This window comes from Physeter macrocephalus, chromosome 15, assembly GCF_002837175.3.
Source record: "Physeter macrocephalus isolate SW-GA chromosome 15, ASM283717v5, whole genome shotgun sequence".
NCBI lineage: Eukaryota > Metazoa > Chordata > Mammalia > Artiodactyla > Physeteridae > Physeter > Physeter macrocephalus.
This window is the reverse complement of record NC_041228.1, coordinates 68,000,450-68,026,257: the sequence shown is the minus strand read 5'-3', so window position 1 is coordinate 68,026,257 and position 25,808 is coordinate 68,000,450. Positions and strand designations below refer to the sequence as shown.

At 39.3% G+C, this 25,808-nt stretch overlaps 1 protein-coding gene across 1 annotated transcript in view; it reads right to left on the bottom strand.

Annotated features, from left to right (window-relative positions):
* The window catches only part of CPA6 (carboxypeptidase A6), a 255,340-nt gene that overhangs the window by 35,825 nt on the left and 193,707 nt on the right, over positions 1 to 25,808 (bottom strand). Inside the window, exons 4-8 of the mRNA XM_024127074.1 lie at positions 23,988 to 24,102; positions 21,782 to 21,883; positions 19,621 to 19,725; positions 1,708 to 1,818; positions 1,127 to 1,217 (exon numbers count right to left, since the gene is read on the bottom strand). Coding sequence (XP_023982842.1) covers positions 1,127 to 1,217; positions 1,708 to 1,818; positions 19,621 to 19,725; positions 21,782 to 21,883; positions 23,988 to 24,102 — 524 coding nt within the window. The remainder of the gene's footprint in view (positions 1 to 1,126; positions 1,218 to 1,707; positions 1,819 to 19,620; positions 19,726 to 21,781; positions 21,884 to 23,987; positions 24,103 to 25,808) is intronic.

Sequence of the window (25,808 nt, the reverse complement as noted above, 5' to 3'; positions counted from 1 at the left end):
CGCCGTTGCCGCCGTTGCCAAGTACAATAACTAGCGAAGGAAACCAGAATATGTCACCCCCAAATATGCCTCTTTGACATAAAAATTATTTCGAGCCCAAGGCAATTAAGCAGCAGGAAATGCAGGAAAGCTCTCTCCACCCTCCCCTTTTCTGACTAAAGACAGGACATAAATTCTCCTACTGGAGACAGACTCTTAACCCAGAGACAGCACCACAGGAATCAGCAAGCAAACCTTCCTGCATTAGTTACCTCTCATATATTTACCTTCCCACAGTTGGCTGCCTTTGGAAGCCTAAAACTGTATTCCTTTGTACTATCGTTTCTCTACAAGTTTATTGCTCTTTGTTGAAGACACTATATAAGCTGGTGTTCTAAGTTGCCACTTTGAGTTACTTTTCATGAGGTTTCTGCCATGTGACATGTGCAGCGCACATTAATAAACCATTTCTCTTGTTAATCTTTCTGTTTAAGAGCCCCAGCCGAAAACCCAAGACGAGGAGAGGTATACTACCCATCTTCTATGCTAGCTATGGCTAATTTTCTGTTTCTCTCTTTCTCTTTTGCTACTACTTGCTTCTTTATTTTGCCACAAGAGTTTCCTTCCTTAAAATGACATCCTCTCCTTACCTGAAAGGTAACTATTATGAAACATGGAATGTAGTGGAAATACATTCGCCATGTGAGTGGCCAATCAGTGTATGATTGGCAGGTTGGTAGATTCTAGACAAGGATTTGGCAGCTCTGATCATCGTAGACAGATGAAGGCAGGATCAGTGTTACCCTCAGTGAAAGGATGAATGCATTTCACTGGATTTATACCATATACCACAGTTCCTGTTTTAGTTTCTGAATGACAAATATTCCTTAGTTTTCTGCTTTTACATCTGTGTTTAAATTTTCAGTTTTCAGGATTGGGTTGACAGATTTAAATCCTTGATTCTTTCATATTTTTATAAAAATGCTTTCATTTTCTTTTGCAAATTATAGCTACAATGTACAACGTAGGAGGTTTTCACATACACAAAGACATCAGTCTTGCATCGGAGTCCCAGTGGGCTCATCATTTTTGAGAGTGAAAGATATGGATACCTTTGGATCCGAATCCCTATTAATCCTCAACTTACCGCACCATTTCACCCTCCAGTTTCGATTGGCATCCACTCCACGGCAGCGAAACCTTGAGTTCCTTGACCTTGTTTTTCTCCAAAATCGATCCTAGATGTAATTTAAAAAAGAGGTGCAGAAAAAACACTTAAGAGGTTATTCCCATGCGTTTTAGTAGCTCAGTCAGTGAATGAATCACAGCATGGAGGGGGAGGGAGAGTTCCCTTGGGAATAAACAAGTCCAGGGAGTGGGAAGAGGACAGGATTAGCATCGGAGACTCAGGTTCATGCTCCAATTTCTGCCACAAACTTTTCTCTTACCTTCTCTTGCCCTCATTTCTTCACAGGCAAAATTGAGTGAGCTGGACTGGACTAGTGATTTTTTTCACAATTTATTTGGAAGGAGAAATCTTTATTTACATGAACTCTTAGGCAAAGCCAAACATATAAAGGAAATCAAAAGGTTGCTGCTATGCTGGGGAAGGGAGTGGAAGTCTCCTTTGTAGCTCTGGAAGTACTAGGCTAGCTGCCCACCAAGCTTCTTTCCTGTTTCAGGACTGTTTTCCTTGATTTTTTCAGTTGGATAGGCAAAGTGACTTACATTGGTCCAGCTAAAATGGTATCCATCAACGTTAAACACAGGCATGATATAGAAATACAGATGATTCAACATTTTTCTCATGGTTGGGTCACTCCTATATGTTAGAAGAGCCTAAAAGACAAAGGTGACATTTTTCTTACAAACTGATCCCAAATACAGATTTGGAAAATCAATATGAGAAATCCTTTTTATCCATGGGAAATACCAAATATGTTGGGTTAAAAAGTAACAAGCTAATATGAACTATACTCTTTGATATCACATGTTCTTTCTTGAGAATTTTGTCTCAGACCACTTATGACTGATAACATTTTAGCAAAGGTGGCAAAACAGATTAATTGGGCAGCCTCTGGCAGTATTTCAGATCTTGCTAAACTTTAGGATGATTAAGAAAGCAACAATTTAGATATGCTTTTGTATAATCGGTCCTTTTTAAGATTCCATTCAATTGTGGACAAAACAATTACTTAAATATTTTGATATCTTTACATGATACATCATAACACAAGCTAGTTATTTAAGTCACTTAATTGTTTCTGTCTAATTGGTAGCAGACTCAAGTCTTGGAACTTACTGTATGGACACTATTCTCTCCTGACTTTCCTATAGAAAGTTTAATGGACAATTATTTATTGTGTCACCTTTATCGTGGCTCCTTTGAAATCTCACTCTTGTGATTGGGTCTGACCCCAAGTCTGAAGATTCTGCACTATTTGGCCTCAAAAGAAGAGCATTGAATTTGCTAAGTCGAGTTAAGACTACAAATATTTTGAAATACCATTCCTATGGAATGGACTTTTAAAAAAGTTCTTTTTGATGCATGTTTGTCTATTTGTAAAGTACCTTAGAGAAACATAGAATATTTGTAACAATGGCTGCCGTGGGGAGGGGGACTGGGGAACAATATATGGGAAAGAGTATTACCTTTCATTTTATACCCATTTGGATTGTTTGAATTTTAACCATATTAAAACACAATTAAAAGTAAAATAATTCTTAAATTATACATATATCTTGCTTTGGAAAATTCAGTACTTAAAATTTTAATTTTCTTTTACATCCAGTTAAGTAGAATTTCTGAACCCATAAGCAGCATTCTGTATTTACATAGTGAGAATTCTGTTCATAGTGAGCAATCCAATAATACAATTTATTATTAGAAACTATCACTATATTAGAAATAGTAATGAAAATATAGAGATATATTCAAGAACATAAGACGAATTGAATACAATTTTATTAAATATAATTTAAATACCTATGGTATTAACACAAGTTGATAAACATTAATACAATTCTTTTTCTTTAACATCTTTATTGGAGTATAATTGCTTTACAATGGTGTGTTAGTTTATGCGGCTGCTTCCCACTAGCTATCTATTTTACGTTTGGTAGTGTATATATGTCCATGCCACTCTCTCACTTCGTACCAGCTTACCCTTCCCCCCCCACCCCATGTCCTCAAGTCCATTCTCTAGTAGGTCTGCGTCTTTATTCCCGTCCTGCCCCTAGGTTCTTCAAGACCACTTTTTTTTTTTTTAGATTCCATATATATGTGTTAGCATATGGTATTTGTTTTTCTCTTTCTGACTTACTTCACTCAATACAATTCTCCTTTACTTAAGACTCAATAATTTGTTGGCCAAATAGCTTCAGTAGAACTTTCATACATGCTTGAATTTCTATTAATAGTCCAATGCCTCAAACTAAGGGAAAATTCTGGTATGTGATTGTATATACCCTGGAATTTTATTTTCCTCTAATAAACAGAGGTCCTCCAAAGCTTGGAGGAAGTCTCCTGGTGGGGATGGCAGAGACAAAGCAGTATGGTTAGCTAATATTCCTCCCTTAAAGTTAGGGAATTGTGGCTTTCCATGCCACTCTAGAGAAGAAGAAGAGATGCAAGGAAAGAGATTGGGAGCAACAAAGCAGGAACAAAGGGGAAGGAAAAAGTCATGGTAATTTCTCTCTCTCCTCTCCTAGCTTTGGGATCCATGGTCTATTTGTCTCAGTCCAAACGGGGAAGCCTCACCTTTTCCAAGCACAGAAAGGGTGTTACATGTTAGCACGTAAGCGCCAGACTTGCTGGAGACTTTCTCATCTTATCCTGCCTTCTCTCCCTCCAGTGCAAATGACTACCATACTTTTGTATTGGAGAGAATATTATGATCATCCTTTTTAAAAATCACAGTATACGTTAAGCAAACAGAAAAAATACAGAGAACAATATTTCATTCATGTGCCCACCAACTACATCTTGCCATATTTATCAAATCTTTTTAAAAGAAAATCAAGACATTATAGATAAAACTAAAGCTCCCTTTTCCACACTCTCAGACCCCATTTTCCTCCCCTCCACCAATCAGTATCCTAAATTTGACATTATCATTTCCGTGCATGATTTTCTGTTTTGCTACATACGTACGGATTCATGAATAATATATAATATGTGTATGCTTTGAAATTTCATGCCAATGAGATCACGATGTGTCAATCTTCAGTTGGCTTTTCTCTCCAATATTATGTTTTGACACTTATTAAGTTGATGATTTATTTATTTTAACTGTTATATGGCATTCCATTATAGGTAAATGCACAGTATATCTATCTCTTATTTTGTTGATGGACAGTTAGGTTGCTTTTTTTTTTTTTTTTTTTTTTTTGTATGCGGGCCTCCCTCTGTTGCGGCCTCTCCCGTTGCGGAGCACAGGCTCCGGACGCGCAGGCTCAGCGGCCATGGCCCACGGGCCCAGCCGCTCCGCGGCATATGGGATCCTCCCAGACCGGGGCGCGAACCCGGTTCCCCTGCATCGGCAGGCGGACACGCAACCACTGCGCCACCAGGGAAGCCCTAGGTTGCTTCTGATATTTCATCGTTACAAGATTGCAGTGAACATTCTTGCACATTTCTCGTAGACACGTGTGACAGTTTCTTCATGATATATATCTAGGAATAATTTGCTGGGTCATGGTTTACATACCTCCCACTTTACTAAATGTTGCCATTTTCTGTCTAAATCAGTAAATATTTTCATTTGCAGTGAATGAGAGTTCCCATTGTTCTACAACTTACCAACCCTTGGTTCTGTTAAGATTTCAATTAAAAAAACTTAATGGGTATGAAATTATGTTTTTTTGTTTTACTTCATAGTTCCTGATTATAATTTATATTGAAAAGCTTTAATATAATGACAGGCCATTGTATAAATTGCTCACTCATATTTTTGCCCATTTTTTCTATTAAACTCTCATTCTTATATTCTGAATATTAATCCTTTGGTTATACACATTATGAACATCTTCCTTTCTTGCAGCTTATTGCTTCCTATTTTCATCACGCCCTTGTATTGATATATGTTTTTAATTTTATCACCATTAAATGTATAAGTTTATTTAAGAACCCATCTCTGCCTTAAGATCATAAATCTATTATCGTGTATTTTCTTCAAAAAGCCGTTTTAAAGTTTCATTTTAAATGTAGACCTTAAACCTCCCAGAAATGATGTTTTTTTACATGATATTCAGTTGGGATTTTTTTTGTTTTTATTTATTTATTTTTTGGCTGCACTGGGTCTTCGTTGCTGCGCGCGGGCTTTCTCTAGTTGCGGCGAGCGGGGGCTACTCTTCGTTGCGGTGCGAGGGCTTCTCATTGCGGTGGCTTCTCTTGTTGTAGAGCACAGGCTCTAGGCGTGCAGGCTTCAGTAGTTGTGGCACACGGGCTTCAGCAGTTGTGGCTCACGGGCTCCAAAGTGCAGGCTCAGTAGTTGTGGCACATGGGCTTGGTTGCTCTGCGGCATGTGGGATCTTCCTGGACCAGGGCTCGAACCCTTGTCCCCTGCGTTGGCAGGCGGATTCTTAACCACTGCGCCACCAGGGAAGCCCCTCAGTTGGGATTTATTAATTTATTTTTCCATTGTGGAAGCCCAGTTGCACTACTGTACTCATTTGGATGGGTCGTCTTTTCCCCAGTGAGGTAGTATACGACCTCTGTCAAGTATCAAGTTTTCTTTCAAGGGTGGAATTGCTCTAATGCACTTTGGTTTATATCCATTCACCAGCACCACACCATGATTTACATAGAATCTGTTGAGTTTGGTAGGATGTCTCTCCATACTGTCCCACTTCAAAATTGTCTTGGCTATTTTTGACTCTTCTCCATTTGCATTAATTTTTAAACCGAGGTTGAGTACATTACAGATGTTCTGTTCTATATTAGGTTGTTTATTTTTTGTCACTAATGGATATTGAATTTTAGCAAATAATCTTTCTTCATGCATTAACATAATCATATAGTTGTTGTTATGATCAATTTCAATAAGTAATTTTCTATCATTAAATCATCCTTGTATTCCTGGGATAAGCCAATTTGGTTATGATATGTACTCTTATTATGTTGGCTGGATTAAAGTTGCTAATATTTACATCTATATTTTTGAGTGAGATAGGCCTATAATTTCCTTTCTTAATTTGTCCTTGTCTTGCTTGGGTATCAGGGTTATATTACTCTATTATTATTTGGGGAGTAAACCATCTAGGCCTAGAGCAGAAATGAATTAAATATAAAACAAAGATATGGTAGGGAAGATGTATCTTTGATTTCTGTTTCATTGCTTTCCGCTCTTTATTGTTTCTTTCATTGACTCTTTTTCTGATTTCTTGAGTTGAAAGCTTAGCTCATTCATTTGGACACCTTATTCTTTTCTAATATATTTATTTAAAACTATAAATTCCCCTTCAGTAGTACATTAGCTACATTTTACATGTTTTGACATATAATTTTACTTCCATTCAGTTGTAAATATCGAAAAATTTCTTTGATTTCTTTAAATCATGAACTCTTCATAAATACTTTTATATTTTAAAATGTGAGTTTTCTTTGAGTCATATTTTTATAAATAGTTTCTAACAACTGCATTACAGCCAGAGCATATGGTCTATATGATATAGGTTCTTTGGTATCCCTTGAACCTTGCTTTATGGCCTATATTGTCAATTTTTGCAAAGGTTCCAGTTGTGTTTGAAAACAATATTCATCCTCTAATTATTGGGCATGGATTCTAGTATGTGTTTATTAGATTAAGCTTATTAATTACACTGTTTTTTATCTATATTGTTTTAAAAAAATTTTTTTTACTAATTATTGGGCATGGATTCTAGTATGTGTTTATTAGATTAAGCTTATTAATTACACTGTTTTTTATCATCTATATTGTTTTTAAAAAATTTTTTTAAAAACAATTAATTTGGCTGTGCTGGGTCTTAGTTGCTGTGTGTGGGATCTTCATTGTGGCATGGGGGGTTTTTTAGTTGCAGCATGAGGGCTCTTAGTTGTGGCATGCATGTGGGATCTAGTTCCCTGACCAGGGATCAAACCCAGGCCCCCTGCATTGGGATCATGGAGTCTTAACCACTGGACCACCAGGGAAGTCCTTATCATCTATAGTCTTACTAAAAATTTTTCCTGTCTGCTGTCTTAATCACTGAGCTGTGTTTAAAAACTCAATTATTTTAGATTTATCACTTTTTCTTGTAACTGTCAAATGTTGTTTTATATATTTTTAGGCCATTAACATGGCTTCATTTAAAAAAAATTTAATTAAATTATTTTTTGGCTGTGTTGTGTCTTTGTTGCAGCGAGCAGGGGCTACTCTTCATTGTGGTGTGCAGGCTTCTTATTGCGGTGGCCTCTCGTTGCAGAGCACGGGCTCCAGGTGTGCGGGCTCAGTAGTTGTGGCTCACGGGCTCTAGAGCACAGGCTCAGTAGTTGCGGCACACAGGCTTAGTTGCTCTGCAGCATGTGAGATCTTCCTGGACCAGGGCTTGAACCCGTGTCCCCTGCCTTGGCAGGTGGATTCTTAACCACTGCGCCACCAGGGAAGTCCTCACATGGCTTCATTTTAAAGTTTTTCATTTCCGGGCTTCCCTGGTGGCGCGGTGGTTGAGAGTCCGCCTGCCGATGCAGAGGACGCGGGTTCGTGCCCCGGTCGGGGAGGATCCCACATGCTGCGGAGCGGCTGGGCCCGTGAGCCATGGCCGCTGAGCCTGCGCGTCCGGAGCCTGTGCTCCGCAACGGGAGAGGCCACAACAGTGAGAGGCCCGCATACCGAAACAAACAAACAAACAAAAATAAAGTTCTTCATTTCCAAACACTACATTAACTAAGGAAGCTGTTCTCTAGTGTTCTATTCTGGAGTGGATCTAATTTCCAAGACTTGTAGAACATGTTCTTTGTCTGACAAATAAACAGGGTGTTATCGTATTGCATATACTATATTTGTGATTTTTATAACTCTCTAAGAATCGCAGCCATTCTCCATCTGGTCAGACAAAATGAGAATGATCACAGTGTGATGACTGTCCAGTGCTGAAGAGGACGATTCAGAGACCTCCTTGCTTCAGTGCTTTAAGTAATAGGACATAGATGATATCTCTTTTATGGTTTAGGTGATGTTTCTAGAAAAAAAGATGATCATGTGACTTTCTATTTCCTATTACTCTAACATATGATAACCGTGAAGAACATGGGGGTATGCTTTCCTTCTAATAGGTAGACTCTTTAGCAATCAATTCCCACCACCCATACACACGGAAAAGGAGACGCCTACTAATCAGGTTCCATCTGGGCTTTCCAAGTTCAATTTCTTGACTACTATTGTTGCTTACAAGGAAGATTTAAGTAGTTGTGATCTGAAAGCCAGTCACAAAACAATGCACCACACGCCTCAGTGTGGCAGTCTTTAGGTACTACACTCACCTTCATCAATCTATTTAAAAATACTTGGCTGAAATGGATTTTGATTTTAAGTTAAAAGATAAAGTTTTGAGTATAATCTTCTGCTAGGAAAGCAGTATGTTTGGTATTAGGTTATGAATTTCTGAAGTTGATGAAGAAAGACAAAGCATGAATCTATTTGGTACTTACCACCTAGCAAGACTACTTTGACTTCCCCATCAATAGATATACATAATATACTAGAATTCACCAAATAAACTTTGGTTAAATTCGAAGAAAATTTTTGCAATTACGAAAGTCTTTGTGTGGTGTGACAAGGTTAGGCCCAAGAGTTTCCCACCTTTTCATTGTTTTTGGATTTATTTGGTTGGGTGTTGTTTCTTAGAGCCCCATGGCAACCTGGAACGTGGCATAGTTTTTGAGGATCAGTGTTGCTGGCTTTTAAAAAGGTACCTTTAAAATTTTCCATTATTTTTCTTCTAGAATCACTACAGAAGACCTAAAAATAATAACCACACACTCAGTGAAGTACATACTGGGAGAACTAGTTGTTATAGCTGGGGCCAAAGGAACAGCACAATCACCAGTCAAGCTTGAAGAATGTTCTCACCTAGAGTGGAGTGGAGTAAAATTATTTAGGGTAGAAAAAAAAAATTTGTAGCACCAAAGTGGGTGCATCTTGACACAAAGGAGGTATTTACAATTCAATACTAGGAGAATTAATTAGAGCAGGAGAGGTTTCCATGGAAATTTCTTAAAAAGGGAACGTAATCTATAAAGATATTTGATGTCACACTGTGAGAAGCTCATTAAATACAATATGGTAACCAAATAATAGTTTGGAAGCAGCATGAACCAAAGATTCCGTGAATGAAGGGTGGAGAGCTGGAAAACCAAATGTGAATCTAGTTATTATTTTTTTAAGTGACAAACTTTACTTTATTTAGTAGTGAACTGTACTTATTTTTAGAATGCAGAACTCAAATTTCGTATCCTAAAAAAAGTCCATCCCGAAGCTTTGTCTGGCATAAACAACTGGGAAAATATGTATTTGTATTAAGGAAATATTAATATAAAGAGAGAATTCAGGAAAAACAGTTCACAAATCTAGTTATTTTTATACTTAATTTATACTTAGAACCTCCCAGAGGGCAGGTGACGATTGAAAAATGTTATCTATTAATCTCTATTTTCTATTAAGAGATATAGATAAATATTTGAAATGTTTTGTATCACCAAGAAGAATATAACAGCTGCATGTCCACACTACTTTTTTTCTTAAGTAAAACCACTTCACGTTTCTACAATTTTTATGAGATAGCTTAATAACAATGGTTGGTTGTGTTTTCTCAGAGCCAGCAGAGTAGAGGCCAGGACCAACTTTGTGGCATTATTAAAATCTACTACGTAAGAATCTTTTACCTACAAAAAGAAAATACATGTGCCCTCACTTTGCATGGCTCTGATATACATGAATTTCAGTAACCATGGTTTAGTTAAATGATATCAGTCCTCCAAGTACAGCCCAAATTTGCTACTAGTGCTAGGTCTTAACTCTACAAATCACTATGCAAATTACAGCTGTGCATCAAGTTCTGTGATAAATTGTGCCACTTCTTTTAAAGTCTGTAGGTGTGTGATTGGTCACTGTACATGTGTTACTCAGTTCACAGACAGCAAAGTGTGTAGCTGTGTTGCTCCCTTGTCTTCTGGTGATAAACCCATGTGGCATTTTACAAAAAAGGATATTTTTGTATGGATAAGAGAGAATAGGCCAACAAAGCTTAAAGTGCAGCAATAATGCAGATAACGCAGAGAGGAAATGTGAATCAAACGTAAATGGAGTTATAGAAGAAATAGCTGACCCCAGGGATGTGGACACAGCCATCATTCAACTCTAGCTATGCAGCCAGAGGAACTTAGTGAAGACAAACTTACTGACATAAATGAGGAAAATGGTCGTACTGGAAAGGAGGTCGATGTTCCAGAAGAAATGAAGCTGTCAACATTTCACATTAAAGGAACTCTTGTAGGTATTTTTCGACATTGAAAGCACAAAGGAAAAAAATACTGGAAGCTGATCCCAACTACGAAAGGAGTATGACAATTTGCCAAGGCATAAAACAGATGCCCACTTCATGTTGTAAGTTATATAATGAGAAGGTAAGCACTTTCCAAACTACCCGTGATAAAGCTTGTCACAAAGAAACAAGACATTTAATTATCAATATTTCTAATGTTTTAAATTATAGTGTAATAAATATTTCACTATATTTTGGTGATTCCCTTACACATTTATAACAGAGTAAGAGAGTTTTTAATCTTTTGACAAAAATACGTAAAGGTCATGGAACAAACATAATTTTCCCCATTGATTATCAAGATAGATTGTTATGGCTTCAGGTTGCATGGTCACTTTTATTGAGACAGTGCCTGTATAAACAATGCCCAGAACATTCTCAAGTACTGAATAGTGGAGTGCAGTGGATGCAATGGCTTTCAATTCAATTAAAGTGAACAAACATTAATACAGACCCTGCTATGTATAAGACATTATAAATTGAATAAAAAGGGAGAAAGAGCTCGGTTGGAGGGTGCAGAGGATTAAAGAGAAGATTGGGGAGGGTGAGAGGATGGGAGAATATAAGGAGTTAAAGGCACTAAAGAGCTGGCAGAAAACAAATCAAAATATTGCAATTACTGGGATATGGTAGTGAACAAAGTCAGAGAATTTTAAAAAATGCAGATCAGGGGCTTCCCTGGTGGCGCAGTGGTTGAGAGCCCTCCTGCCGATGCAGGGGACACGGGTTCGTGCCCCGGTCTGGGAAGATCCCACATGCCGCGGAGCCCTGTGCTCTGCAACGGGAGAGGCCACAACAGTGAGAGGCCCAGGTACCGCAAAAAAAAAAAAAAAAAAAAAGCAGATCGTTTTTATATGATGAACTATTTTTTTTTTATTATGCCATTAAGAACAGACTTATTTGCTTACTCAGGTGAACTCACTAGATGTTTGATCTGGCCTTAATTACCCTCTCAATTATTTATTCCCTGGCTTTTGGCACATTTTATACATACAACTTAAGTTCTCTTCTTTTAAAAGCTTATTTTATTTTTAATAATACATTTCTTAACCAAAACTCTGAGTTTCACACCTACATTTGAGGGTTTATGTTATGTTTTTACCTTTAATTTTCAGCAAGACATAATGAGACTGAAAAAGGTGATGATGATGTGAAAGGAGTGGTTTTGGGGAAGCTCTTGGATTCTGGGAGAAAGAGCCTTCCCATTCTGGAAAGCTTTCCCAGTTGCAGGACGTCTCCCACAATCACTACTCTAAGTCTTCCTTAGAGCTCTGTCCTATACACACAATCCCCCCTAGTCCCCAAATATTACTGTTTACCCTGCTCAGAATCATCAGCTGGTTCTTAGAAAATAACTCCCCTTCCTGAAAGTCTCCTCTTCCTGTTTTTGGTTATTTGAACTATCTACATAGTACACCTGAATCACATGCCAGTTTTTTGGCAACAGGATTAGCCATCCTCAGTGCCGAGTGTAGATGCCTGGGAACATGTAAATGGAGGTGGTTTTCCAGTATAATCAGGCCGGGTCTGGAGGGGTGAGGTTTCACATCACGTAGCAGCAGAGGAACACCATGGTTCACCTGGGAATTAAGGAAGTTTTCCTTTGCTTTTTCTTCTTTCTTTTCTTTCTTTTTTTGTGCTGCTACCTTTCTGTAACAGGACCAAATTAGATCCACCGGTATATTATGCTTCTTCAAAGTCTGGAAGAACTTTCCATTTCAGAGCATTCTTGTCCCAGTTTTCCCATGGATCATCTTCTCACAAACCCTTGCTTTGTCTTTGGTTTGCCACTGAGTTAAATAGAATTCATCCATTGATTTTAAAATACCTGTAGGAATATATGACTCAAGCATAAATGAGTTTAGTTTGAGAATGAAACTATTCAGTTTTGGCTGGGTTCAATTTGTTTAAAACATATAATTTTGGGTTCTGTTTAGTATAGAAAATATGGAAAATTCAAAAAAACGGAAGAAAAAAAAATCACCCATAATTCTTTTAGCATTTAGTATATTTCTCATGTATATGTATCTCAGATATAGATTTTACAACATGGAAATTATAATGTCCATGCTGGGTTTTTTGTTTTTTTCAGGTTGTAATAAGTTAAAAAAATTAAAAACATTTTTATGGATTAATTTTTATTGGAGTATAATTTACAGTGTGTTTCTGCTGTACAGAAACACATCTTTTTGTATCTTTTTGAATTATGGTTTTTTCTGGGTATACACCCAGGAGTTGGATTGCTGGATCATATGGTAGTTCTATTTTTAGTTTTTTAAGGAACCTCAATACTGTTCTCTATAGTGGCTGTACCAATTTACTTTCCCACTAACTATGTAGGAGGATTCCCTTTTCTCCACACCCTCTCCAGCATTTATTGTTTGTAGATTTTTTGATGATGGCTATTCTGACCGGTGTGACGTGATAACTCATTGTAGTTTTGACTTGCGTTTCTCTGTTAATTAGTGATGTTGAGCATATTTTCATGTGCTTCTTGGCCATCTGTATGTCTTCTTTGGAGAAATGTCTATTTAGATCTTCTGCCCATTTTTTGATTGGGTTGTTTGTTTTTTTGACATTGAGCTACGTGAGCTGTTTATATATTTTGGAGATTAAACCCTTGTTGGTCACTTCATTTGCAAATATTTTCTCCCGTGTGTGGGTTGTGTTTTTTCATTTTGTTTATGGTTTCCTTTACTGTGTGTCCATGCTGTTTATTTTTATTTTATTGACATAGCAGCATGTCACAGGCAGTTTCCCGTATCTTTAAATGCTCCTTTAATATATTTTATAAAGTCAGGGCTATCAATCATTTCTTCTATGCCTTCCTCCTTTCTTTGCTTTTATGCTTGGAAATGTCTTCCTCACTTGGAAATCAAATGAATATTTCCCAGAGTTACTTTCTAAATATTCTATGAATAATTTGCCCCAGCAATGTAGAATTATTTGAGGCAAAAATTAAGTGGTATACATAACTGTGGGCCAGCTAGCACCAGCCATGGCTTGACATACTCAACCCTGGAGATTGACAATTTTAAACTCTCAAAAGTGAACAAAGCCCAAATTACCTCATTCAGTTGGTGATGATTCTGAGAAACAAAGCAAATGCCATTCCATCAGCAGTGGCAACAAAGAATTAAGTGGCCTTTCCACAATTAAAAAAATAAAACAGTGAAAAATAAAAAGATGTTAAAAATGGGCTGCTGTTGAAAATTGCTTGTCTACCCCAACTATCAATATGACTCCCTCCTGGTCTTCCCTGGTGGCACAGTGGTTAAGAATCTGCCTGCCAATGCAGGGGAAACGGGTTTGAGCCCTGGTCCAGGAAGATCTCACGTGCCGCGGAGCAACTAAGTCCATGTGCCACAACTACTGAGCCTGCACTCTAGAGCCCGCAAGCCACAACTACTGACCCCACATGCCACAACTACTGAAACCGCACCTAGCGCCCATGCTCTGCAACAAAGAGAAGCCACAGCAATGCGAAGCCCGCACACCGCAACGAAGAGTAGACCCCGCTCGCCGCAACTAGAGAAAGCCCGTGCGTGGCAACAAAGACCCAACGCAGCCAAAAATTAATTAATTAATTAAAAAAAATTCAAGCTTATAAGAAAAAAAAATATGACCCCCCGAACTTGTGCCAGAACTGCAGGGGTGAACTGTTGCAATCTTCTACCCCTTTCCTGTCTCTTATCGGATTAAGTAATACAGTCAAGAAAAGTATTTGAAAACAATTCTGTTATGGTTGGCAAAATCACTGGAATTTATTCTTGGATGTCTGTTGACCAAATTAAGCCTGTGAATCAGGTATTCGGTCATTTGGCTGCTTACTGACTCTCTTTAACCTCTCATCAGAGAGTATTTGATTCTTTTGGTCCTTGAGAATCAAGGTGCATGAGAGTAGTTTTTTCTTTTTTGATGGTCCTGTGTCTCTCTCCACAATATCCACAGTGCCTGGCCTGTTGCGTGGTAGGCACTTAGTAATTACTTGTTGATTAAATTAATCATTTAACCTGCTTAATGTAGTGGTGTTGGGTTCCTCCCTTCAGACTAGTGATACTGCCAACATTTCAAACGATACTCCCACAACTTCAATGACGCCATCGCTCTCTCGGGCATCTTTGACCCATCCTGCACTTTTGTCTCTATATCAAGCCAGTCATCAATTCCTAAAGACTTCCTTTATTGGTGATGCCTTCTGTGTTTGTGTCTTATCTCCCCAGTAGAATTGTAGTAAATGAATTGAGAAGAGAGTTAATGTCTTGTAATTACAGTACTTGTACCATTACAGAACTTAGCAAGCTGCCTTCACATAAAAAGTATTGCTCAATAAGCCTTTGGTTGAATGAATGAATGAAGGAAGGAATGATTTTTTTCATTTGAACTATATACACCCTTTCTTTACTTTCCATTCCTACATCTACTCTTCCTGTCCACGTGTAGATTCTTGCCCTAAACACTTCTAGTTTGTTGCCCTCACTCTGGGCTCCTCCTTCCTATCATCCATATATCACTGCCTTTCATTTTTAAACTGACAATGATGCGTGCTTTTCACTACATATCAGTATTTTCTCATTTTTCTTCATTGGACCAAGCTGTTGGCTTCCGAGGCTAACTATAATTTTTCAGTCAGTCTCATATTGCGTTAGAATCTACTCACACAGACTATAGCCTTTGGTCTCACTAATCTACACCATGTTCTCAACATTAGTGTTTTGTCTTTTTTAGAACACTATTATATCTCTTTGATCAAATTCCCACTCCTCAGTCAAGGCCTAATGAGACTCACTTCCCCACAGATTTTTCCCAAACCTTGTCTTCTTCCAAAGTCTCATGGATTTCTCCGATTCTTGAATTCCTTCAGCTACTATAGTCAGTATAATTTAATCCCCAAAGGTACACTGTTTTATGTTGTTTACTATTGTTTCCTGCACATAAATATTTCTTCTCAAATAAAATACAGACTCCTTGAGCGCTGGGACCATGACTTATACTTCTGCTGACCCCCAGAATGCTGAGGGCTGAAAATGTAGTGACCAACAAGAAATTGTTGGACTGATTAATGTAAATACTTTCTAGGGGAACCTTAGGTAACATTAATTAAAAAAAGAACAGGGCTTCCCTTGTGGCGCAGTGGTTGAGAGTCCGCCTGCCGATGCAGGGGACACGGGTTCGTGCCCCGGTCCGGGAAGATCCCACATGCCGCGGAGCGGCTGCAACCGTGAGCCATGGCCGCTGAGCCTGCGCGTCCGGAGCCTGTGCTCCGCAACGGGAGAGGCCGCAACAGTGAGAGGCCCGCGAACCGCAAAAAAAAAAAAAAAAAAAAAAAAAAGAGACTGTGGTTTCCGTCTTGGGCCTGTTCATGCTCTCTCCCTCTCTCCCTCTCATCTGCTCTGAGGGCAGCCAGGTGCTGGGTTGTGAGCTGTCCTATGGCGATGCCCACGTCGCAAGGAAGTGATGTCTCTGGCTCACAGCCCTGGGGGACCTGAGGCTGCCAGCAGCCACATGAGTGAGCTCAGAAACAGATCCCCCATACAAGCCTTGAGATGGCCAAAGCTCCAACTGACAACTTGACTGTGCCTTGTGAGAGACCCTTAGCCAGAGGCACCCAGCTAAGCTGTGCCTAGATTGCTGACCCACAGAGACTATCAAGTAATAGATGTTTGTTGTTTTAAGCTGTTGAATTTGGGGGAAAACATCAAGAAAGAGAGAAAGCAAAGGTAAGAAGCCAAAATTTTGGCTTCTGACACCATCCCCTTCTTTGGGGGTTGAAATTCCAGGGAAATCAAGAGATGGTAGAAACCACTGCCAGATTGGAGTAAAACATGTAAGAAAATGGAACCTGTTTCATTTTCTTACATGGGTCCTTGTTCACCACATATCTTTCTGAGAGGTCTCATGTGCCAACGAGGGGCAAATGCAGGAGGAGACAATCAGCAGTGTGGTGTGTGTCAGCCAAGAGAGGGCTTGACATAGCCTCTTAGGGTCTCCTGGGAGAAAGAGCCCAGAGATTCCCTGGTGCCCCCAGAGGCGCCATGGAAATTAGAGGAGTTGAGAGCCTGGGAGCCTGTCTTGGGATTTTGGAGGTGGAGGGGAGGTGACCTGTGGAAGGGACACTGCCTGGAGCCTCTCTTGGACGAGACACCCCCTGCCTTCTGTGGGAAACTGAGGATTTAACTAGGGACTTAGTGTATAAGATAGGATGCTTCAGTGCTGGGCAGGCTTAAGGTTACTTAAATCTTTGAAGTCCCCATTCCCTCTGGCCCCAACACCGCCATTCTATGGGAAAAGGGGCTTCAAGCCAAGATGAGAACGTTTCTTACAAGCCTGTGATGCTATCATCAGTCATTGCTATCATGTGGCAGCCCCATTGCTTCCACAAGGACACTGGGACCAGTGACCCATAGGCCTCCTTTTTTTCCACTTCCGTTGCTGTGCTGACTCAGGTGGGAAATGTTCCTGATTAAATGGAGGGGTAAGTGACAGCCATAAACAGTGAGAGTAAGAGAGGTGTGGAAAGGGTAACAGAGGCCCAGAAATAGACTCATCTGTGTGCTTGAAGTTGGCTTGGTGCAGGAGGGAGGAGAAGCCTTTCCTCACTCATCTTTGGTGAAATGGAGCCTATTCTTTTTAAAATTTTTTTTTAATTTTTAAAGAAATTTTATTTATTTTTTGGCTGCGTTGTGTCTTCGTTGCTGCGCGTGGGCTTTCTCTAGTTGCAGTGAGCGGGGGCTACTCTTCGTTGTGGTGCTTGGGCTTCTCATTGCGGTGGCTTCTCTTGTTGTGGAGCACGGGCTCTAGGCACGCGGGCTTCAGTAGTTGTGGCTCGTGGGCTCAGTAGGTTGTGGCACGTGGGCTTAGCTGCTCCGCGGCATGTGGGATCTTCCTGAACCAGCGCTCGAACCCATGTCCCCTGCCTTGGCAGGTGGATTCTTAACCACTGCGCCACCAGGGAAGCCCCTGGAGCCTAATCTTAATTGATGCTGCTTGCTCTTGCTCCAAAATGAACTACCCTCAACTGATAGTCACCATACATGCCTGTTCCTTTTTCTGTGGTTACACTGTGTCCTCCTCTTCCTTGGAAATTTAGCTTGGGTTCTAGGGCTGCCGTGTATGGCTGTACAGATTGTGCAAAGGTCCAGGTGGTGCCATATCCTTAGGAGATGAATTGCAAGTCATCTCCCAGAAATCTTTGCGTATCATAACCGCCGGATTCTCCCATTCCCATTCATTCACAAATAACTGAAGCACTATTAAGTGCCAAGTGTTGTTCTGGATACTGGGGAGTTGGCAATGAACAAGATAAATAGAGTCTCTGCCTTTGGCATTGGTATGGGAAGAGACAGACAATTACCACATGAACAAATAAAGTAAGTTTAGGTGTTATAAAGAAGTTGTACATGTGGGGGTGAGGTAAAATGTTTGGGAGATACATTCTTAGGTTCTACAGTAATACACTGGACCATAGTCTATAAACAACAGATGTTCTGTTCTTAACCATTTTGCCCCTTTTCCTTTTGAAACTCAAGACAGCAGACAATATGTTGTATGTATACAATGGATATTTAATGCAAGGTGGTAGAGTTAACAATTTGTTAGCTTTTGCATTTGTCCTACCAGGATGAAATGGTATTTTAAGAGAATATGAATTGCTCAATAAACTGAGTGGGAATAGTTTGAAAATTTTATTATTACATTATAAAATTAAGAATACTTTTGTGGGTTTGGTTGTGGTAGAGAGGCAGAGTTTACAAATTAATACAGGATTGACTTTTTAAAAAATAAATGTATTTATTTATTTTTGGCTGCATTGGGTCTTTGTTGCTGCACGCTGGCTTTCTCTAGTTGCGGAGAGCGGGGGCTACTCTTCGTTGCGGTGCGCGGGCTTCTCATTGCGGTGGCTTCTCTTGTTGTGGCGCATGGGCTCTAGGTGCGTGGACTACAGTAGTTGTGGCTCGCAGGCTCAGTAGTTGTGGTTCGCAGGCTCTGGAGCACAGGCTCAGTAGCTGTGGCGCATGGGCTTAGTTGCTCCGCGGCATGTGGGATCTTCCCAGACCAGGGCTTGAACCCGTGTCCCCTGCATTGGCAGGTGGACTCTCAACAACTGCGCCACCAGGGAAGCCCCCCAGTATTGACATTTGTGGGGCATATTTTCTAAGACTAGGAGAGCCTTCAAAATCGTAAACCTTACTAGGTCGCATAATTTTCCCATAAAACAGTGAAATATAACTGAAATATTTAAATATCTTTTGTATCCTTAATGGTTTTCTATAAGTAATTTGTAGGGTTTTTTTTTTCTGGCTAAGAACCTTCCTTCCCTTAGACTTCTTCACTATTATTACCAGTACTAGTCATTGGTTTATTTTAGGAGTCTTAAAAAAAATACTAAGAAGTAAAGGTTATAAAAAACCATGAAAGTCATTGCATTCTTGACAGTAGAAAAATATCAGAACATATTAAGATGTTCATCCATAAGGTTGGCCCACTCTTGGGATTAGAACCCACTCAATACACTAGCCTTAGCGGGCTTATGACTTAAATGAAGCCTTCAGAAAATGAGAAATCACCATGAGTCATCAACCATTAGAGTCACTGAAAAGTACTGAAACAGAGAATGTTAAATGCACAGATGCTAAAGGTCTTTGGTATCTAAATCACAGATCCATAGCAGGAGGCCAAAATGCAGTCACTTGCTCATCTCTTTATTGCTGTAGCATACATGAGATCATTTTGATGGAGAAGACAAGAGAATATCACATGAGAAACTGTTCTGGAACACCATAAATTGGATTTTTAGCCTTTTGCTATATATCAGCTACTATGGTTGGTTCCTAATTTGTCACGAATTCATAAACGCTCTGAATCTCAGGTTCTTTCTCTTTAATGAGGATTGGAAATTCCCACCTCCAAAGGCAAAGCTGAAGATAAACTGAGCCAGAGTTTTGAGAGGCCTTCATAAACATAGAAGCAACCCACAAAATCACGGTGTTACTATCATTCCATCAGATATCGCTGGCTTCACATTCCCAGTTTTGCTCCTTGAGCAGAATAAAAACACTGGCTAGTGAGAATGGACACTCTGTAAAGGGTTTAACTTACTTCTTTTACAAACCACTGACAAAAGGCAGGACCAATCCATTCTCTTGCATGAATACCGCAGTCTATCCAGACAGCTCTTTTGTAAGCTCGTGATCTTCTGCCCAGCTGAAAACAAGAGTATTCATAGTAACCAACACAGGCTCTTATTTTTGGATTTACTGACCAGCATAATTTAATATGGTTTCAGCATAATACTTCACTAGAGTTGGGTTCATTAAGTAACCCATAAAAAACACAGAGATTTCCTATCGATTTCAGAAGTCCAGGCTTGTTTATGCAGAAAGAATAAAATTTATTGTCTTAATTACGAATCAAAGAAGTAGAAAATACACAAGGAAAAAGCAATTGCTTAAATAGGCTTGCTTCTCCATTTTCATGTAATATGTGACTTAAGTAAGAAGCTAATTTTTTCCCTCCCTCTCCCCCATCCTTGCCCTCTTTCTCTCCACTGCCCTCCCCATGCAGGGAATCAGAAGTATTCCCAAGCAATATCTATTAAAGAAATAGCTATGCCTTATATGTAGAGAAAGTCAAATTTTATTACAATACAAAATGGCAACACAAAATGATTTGTAGAGTCAAGTGACAGACTTTATTATCCTATTATATCAATTTCATTTATAACACGGTTTCTAACCCAGTTATCAGTAGATGGCTTTTGACATTATAGGGGATCTAGTTTTCATTCATTCATTAATTCACTCAACTAATGCTTCAGCAAATCCTTTTGAATGTCAGACACAGTGCTTGGCCTTGGAGATTCAGAGATGAGAAGACAAGGAATTTATATGGTAGTAGGGGAGGGCAGACACACGAGCAATTAATCATTGTAATGTGAATATAGATAAGTTACTTTGGCAACTCAGGGGTGCTATGTCTCATTTCCCTGTGGAGCAAAAGAGGAGCCCTTGAATAGTTGAGCAAGACTTGAAGCTTGCCTCTCAGACAAGTGAAAGAAGGCACCTCAAGCTTGGAAGAGCATCTGAGCACACCATGTTTGAGCAGCTGCTTCTGGGGTATGAGGAAGGAATGGCAGATGAAGCTGGACACAGAGGCAGAAGACACATGAAATTCCTGGATACTAAGTAACAGAGATAAGGCTTCATCCTGTATTCCATGGGAGGTGTGTGTGTGTAGATGGACGAGAGGGTAGAGGATGGGGACTCACAGGGAAGTTCAGTCCCGAGGCTGCTGTGACTGCAATAGTCCAGGGAGAACAGATCCAGAAACAAGCTAGGGCAATAGCAGTGAGGACAAGAAAAGAGGTTTTGACAAATCCAAAAGTTAGAAGAAAGAATTGTCAGTTCTTCATGTTAGGTTTAAAGTAAGTGGTGAGAATAAAGGAGAGGAATTTAGGATGGTTCATGTTTCCTGACCGGAGCACGGCAGTGCCATCCTGAGTCTAAGGTGCTTTGGTGAGTATCGAGATGAGGATGGCAAGGCGGCAATGAGCTATGAATGTCCAGTAAGTACCAGGGAGCAGACTCCACTGAACAGAAAAGTCTGGAATGACTGTTGAAACCATGGGGTAGATGTGCCCATCCAGGAAGGGTGGGGAGAAGGAGAGCACAGCTGAGGAGAGAATCCTGGGGCCACCAGCACGTAAGGAAAGAACAAGGGAGAGGAGCCATTGGAGGAGACCTGAGGGGATGGCCTGAGAGGAGAGGAGAACCAAGTAGGGGTCATCGCAGATGTTTTAGAGGTGTTGTGAGGGCAAAGGCCAGGGAGTCAAGGTCTGAATGGTTGCTGAGGAAATAGAGACAGTGATGCAGGGAAATCTTTTTAGATCTTTGGCAGAGAAGAGATGGGTCAGTGGCTGAAAGAGAAAGCAGGCTCAAGGGCTGGGAATGACGTATACCTTCTTACACATTTCTGTAGTTTTGCATTGGTTCATCGTAAGCAGCACCAACTCACAAATAACGTTGAAGGTCATTATTTTTGAAGTGCATAAATACTGTTTTAGAAACAGTATTCTTTGGAATACTCGATGGCAAAAATTAAATATGGCTCAAAAACCTAAGGGAAATTTTTTTTCTTAAATTACCAGATGAGGTTAAATATGAGACACGATGAAATGCCATTTCATTTCTTTTCCCCATAAGTCAAAGCTGAAAACGATGAATGTTTAGTAAATATTTAGTTACTAATTTCTTATTTTTACCTTTAAAACAAAAAGAGATCTTCCCTCATATGATTTTCCAATAGAGAACATGTGAATGAGGCCTGAATGAGTTTTATTCAAATGATGCATCCAATTTTGAATCTAAAAGCAAGTAAATAAAAACCACGTCAGACTCTCACAATTATGGAGCTTTTAGTAAACAAAAGAGAACAAAAAGACAACAGCGGGTCTAGGAACTCAAAAAAGCATATGTGGAGTATAAGATTGAATGAAAAACCAATTTTGTAGTTTTAATTTTCTTCAGGATACTTAAAATTACATTTTATTTTCTGCTTTTATAAATAGTTGCTTTATGTCTTTATATTGTTCCCCTTTTAAAGCATACTTTCTACTACTATTTGTCATTAACATCTTAATGGCAGAATTTTACAGAAAATTAATCAATGTGTTCTGGGTTCTTTTTGAAAAACCAAAATTTATTTCCATTTTCCCCCAAACTTCTTTAGAGGAAAAGAAAAATCAGCTTCAGGAAAACCATCCCAACTATTTGAAAGTGTTTATTAAAGTCCTCTATATTGTAATTTGCCACTGAACAGAAGGTGCTAAGAAAAAGGCATTATCTTTTGCATTTAAGGTTTATTCTACCCAGCCACACATTGGAGGGCATACTCTGAATAATTTCCCGAGTAACAGCAATACATTTGCCTTGATCCATTCACACACAGTTATCTGTCATTGGGGAAAGTTATGTTTGAGATGGATAAAGAAGGCACTTAGAAAGATGGGTGACATTTCTGACTTGAAGCCCAATAAAGGAGTAAGGAAGTCACAAAAAAGTGTCCCTCTGTTCCATGATGGGAAAGAAAGAGTCTGTTCTAAAAAAAAAAAAAAAAAACAAAAAAACAGATTTTCCTTTCTTTCTATCCCTATTTAGTCTAATGAGCAGGATACACACACACATTTACATATATGTATGTATATGTACATATCTATATTAATATCTTTTAAAATTTTGACTTTTTTTCTAGTGCATGTTAATAGCAAGTATGTCAAGTTATCTAAATGTCTAATCTAACTTGACATATCTAATAAGTTATCTAAATGCTTTCCATTGCTGGTAACTTCAAGCTTCTAAAAAGTATGTTAAAAACAGGAAATATGTAGAAATAATTTTGAAAGGAAAGTTGTTATCAAGAGAACCAAAATTTCTCTTAAGAATATAACAGGATCTCATTTGTTCTATGACTGGCATTCCTGTACTCAATTCAGGGGAAGAATGAAAAAATGTATGTACTCATCCATTTAGTCATTCTGTCAACAGCTATCTATCTGCAAGTCTCTCTTTGCTTGCCACTGCGGATACAGTGGTGAACAAGAAAGCAATGGCTTGTCCCCATGGCCCTTGCAGCTTATTAGGAGAGAAAGGCATTAATCAAATAATCATACAATAACATAATTCACAACTATGATAGCTATCACCTCCATGTACTATGGGTGCAAGTAATACTCTGGGGGTTGACAGTAGGGAGTTCTGACCCCATCTGGGAGAGCAGAAACAGCTCTCTTCTTGCTTAAACTGAGATTTGAAGAATAACTAGCTGTTGCCCAGATGTACAGTAGTGGCGGTGGGGATGGGTCCTTGTATTTCTCAGACACAGTAAATAACAGCAAAGCTAACAGTCCCTGAGGTGCCACAAATTTGCAGAGGGTATGGGGCAAACAGCAAAGTTCACTCTACCCCTCAACCAAACCATTGCCCTCAAAGTCTGGCTAACTCTACCGTCCATGCATTTTTCAATTAGGGTGTCTATAACCGTAATTGCAGTCAGCCCTCCACATCTGGGGATGCAGAATCATTGGATACCAAGGGCTGACTGTGCTACGCCATTGTACACAAGGGACTTGAGTATCCATGATTTTGCTATCTGTAAGGGGTCCTGGACCCAATGCCCTTCGGATACCTAGGGGCGACTGTATAGTAGCTTTACTGCACTCTCCATTGAACTTCCCCTGTCCATTGTAGGGGTGGGTTGGATAAAGCAGGTGAAATTAAAATTATTTTGCTGCTACTTATATAGTGTAAAAGGCTTAATGGAAGAGAACTGAGGTGCCTGGGCAATGTAAGAGCTGTACGTATTCTTCATATCACCTCTGCCTCTGTCCTTATGCTTCTCTCCCAATCCTGAGACTTAAATGATAAAGATGCACTTGTTAAAAAGCAACAAAGGGTCCTTTGATTACATACTTCTTCTAAGGAGTGATAAACTTCATAATTATATCCAGAGACGGATCTTCGACTTCTCTGGGTTGGCAAACTTCTTCCCTTTTCCAGTACTTTCTGAAGATCTTCTATGAGGATCCTGGATTTGAAATGATAGACATGATGAAAATTAAATGGATATAATAAAAAAATCAGTCAATATCAAAGAAAATCATGCATCTATGAAAAGGACAGTGAAGGAAAAAAAAAAAAGGACAGTGAAGATTGACACTTCTAAAAATACCAAATGTTGGGAAGATGTTCTTTTTCAGAAAATAAAAACTGTTAAATGAATGATACAATGAATATAAAATAGAAAATTATAGGCGGGTGTTCCCAAGTAATAATGAGCCTGATAATAACTACCATTGATTGAGCAGCTACAAGGACTGAATGATGGCGTGGGAACACATATTTACTGAGTACCTATCAGGTGGCAGGCAGTGTGCTGTGTATTTTACATGAGCTTAGTTAATAACCCTATGAGGTTAGACTTTATTGTTATCTCCATTTTACAAATGGGGAAACTGAGCCTCAAAAGGGTTAAGAACTTGTCAATATCACTCTTCCAGTGAGCACAGAGCCACAACTGGAACTTGGAATGTGAACCCAAGTTCCAGGCTTTAGACTCAGGTCTGGTGTGACATTATGAAAAATGAAGCACGACAAGCTCCTCCACTCCTTTGCCACATCCTCTTGTTCGGCTGCTTCTGTCTGTTCCCATGCCTTTTGTCACCGAACTTTTGTCATGTTGTCACCCAGCATACTTGAACCAAGACTCAGAAAAGGGAAAGAAAGAAAGAAACTACAATACTTGAGAGGAAATGGAAGAAATACCTAGAGTCGGAAAAAGCTAATTTCACTGCCTACCAGTATCAATGACACCAAGAGAAGACAAGCTTAAGTAATTAACGTGAATGCATTTGGAAATTGAAGGCCGAGGCCAGGGTGAGGGATTTGAGTAACTGAAATGTATGGAACCAGCTGGACTGGTGTTATTATTTTTTTTAATTTTTGAATTATTTTTTTATATAGCAGGTTCTTATTAGTCATCAATTTTATACACATCAGTGTATATATGTCAATCCCAATTGCCCAATTCAGCACACACACCACCATCCCCACCCCCCGGGGTTTTCCCCCCTTGGTGTCCATACATTTGTTCTCTACATCTGTGTCTCAACTTCTGCCCGGCAAACCGGTTCATCTGTACCATTTTTCTAGGTTCCACATACATGCGTTAATATACGATATTTGTTTTTCTCTTTCTGACTTACTTCACTCAGTATGACAGTCTCTAGATCCATCCATGTCTCAACAAATGACTCAGTTTCGATCCTTTTTATGGCTGAGTAATATTCCATTGTATATATGTACCACAACTTGTTTATTCATTCGTCTGTCGATGGGCATTTAGGTTGCTTCCATGACCTGGCTATTGTAAATAGTGCTGCAATGAACACTGGGGTGCATGTGTCTTTTTGAATTATGGTTTTCTCTGGGTATATGCCCAGTAGTGGGATTGCTGGGTCATATGGTAATTCTATTTTTAGTTTTTTAAGGAACCTCCATACTGTTCTCCATAGTGGCTGTATCAATTTACATTCCCACCTGTTGAGCAGCTTTTCATGTGCTTCTTGGCCATCTGTATGTCTTCTTTGGAGAAATGTCTATTTAGTTCTTTTGCCCATTTTTTGATTGGGTTGTTTGTTTCTTTAATATGGAGTTGCATGAGCTGTTTATATATTTGGAGATTAATCCTTTGTCCGTTGATTCATTTGCAAATATTTTATCCTATTCTGAGGG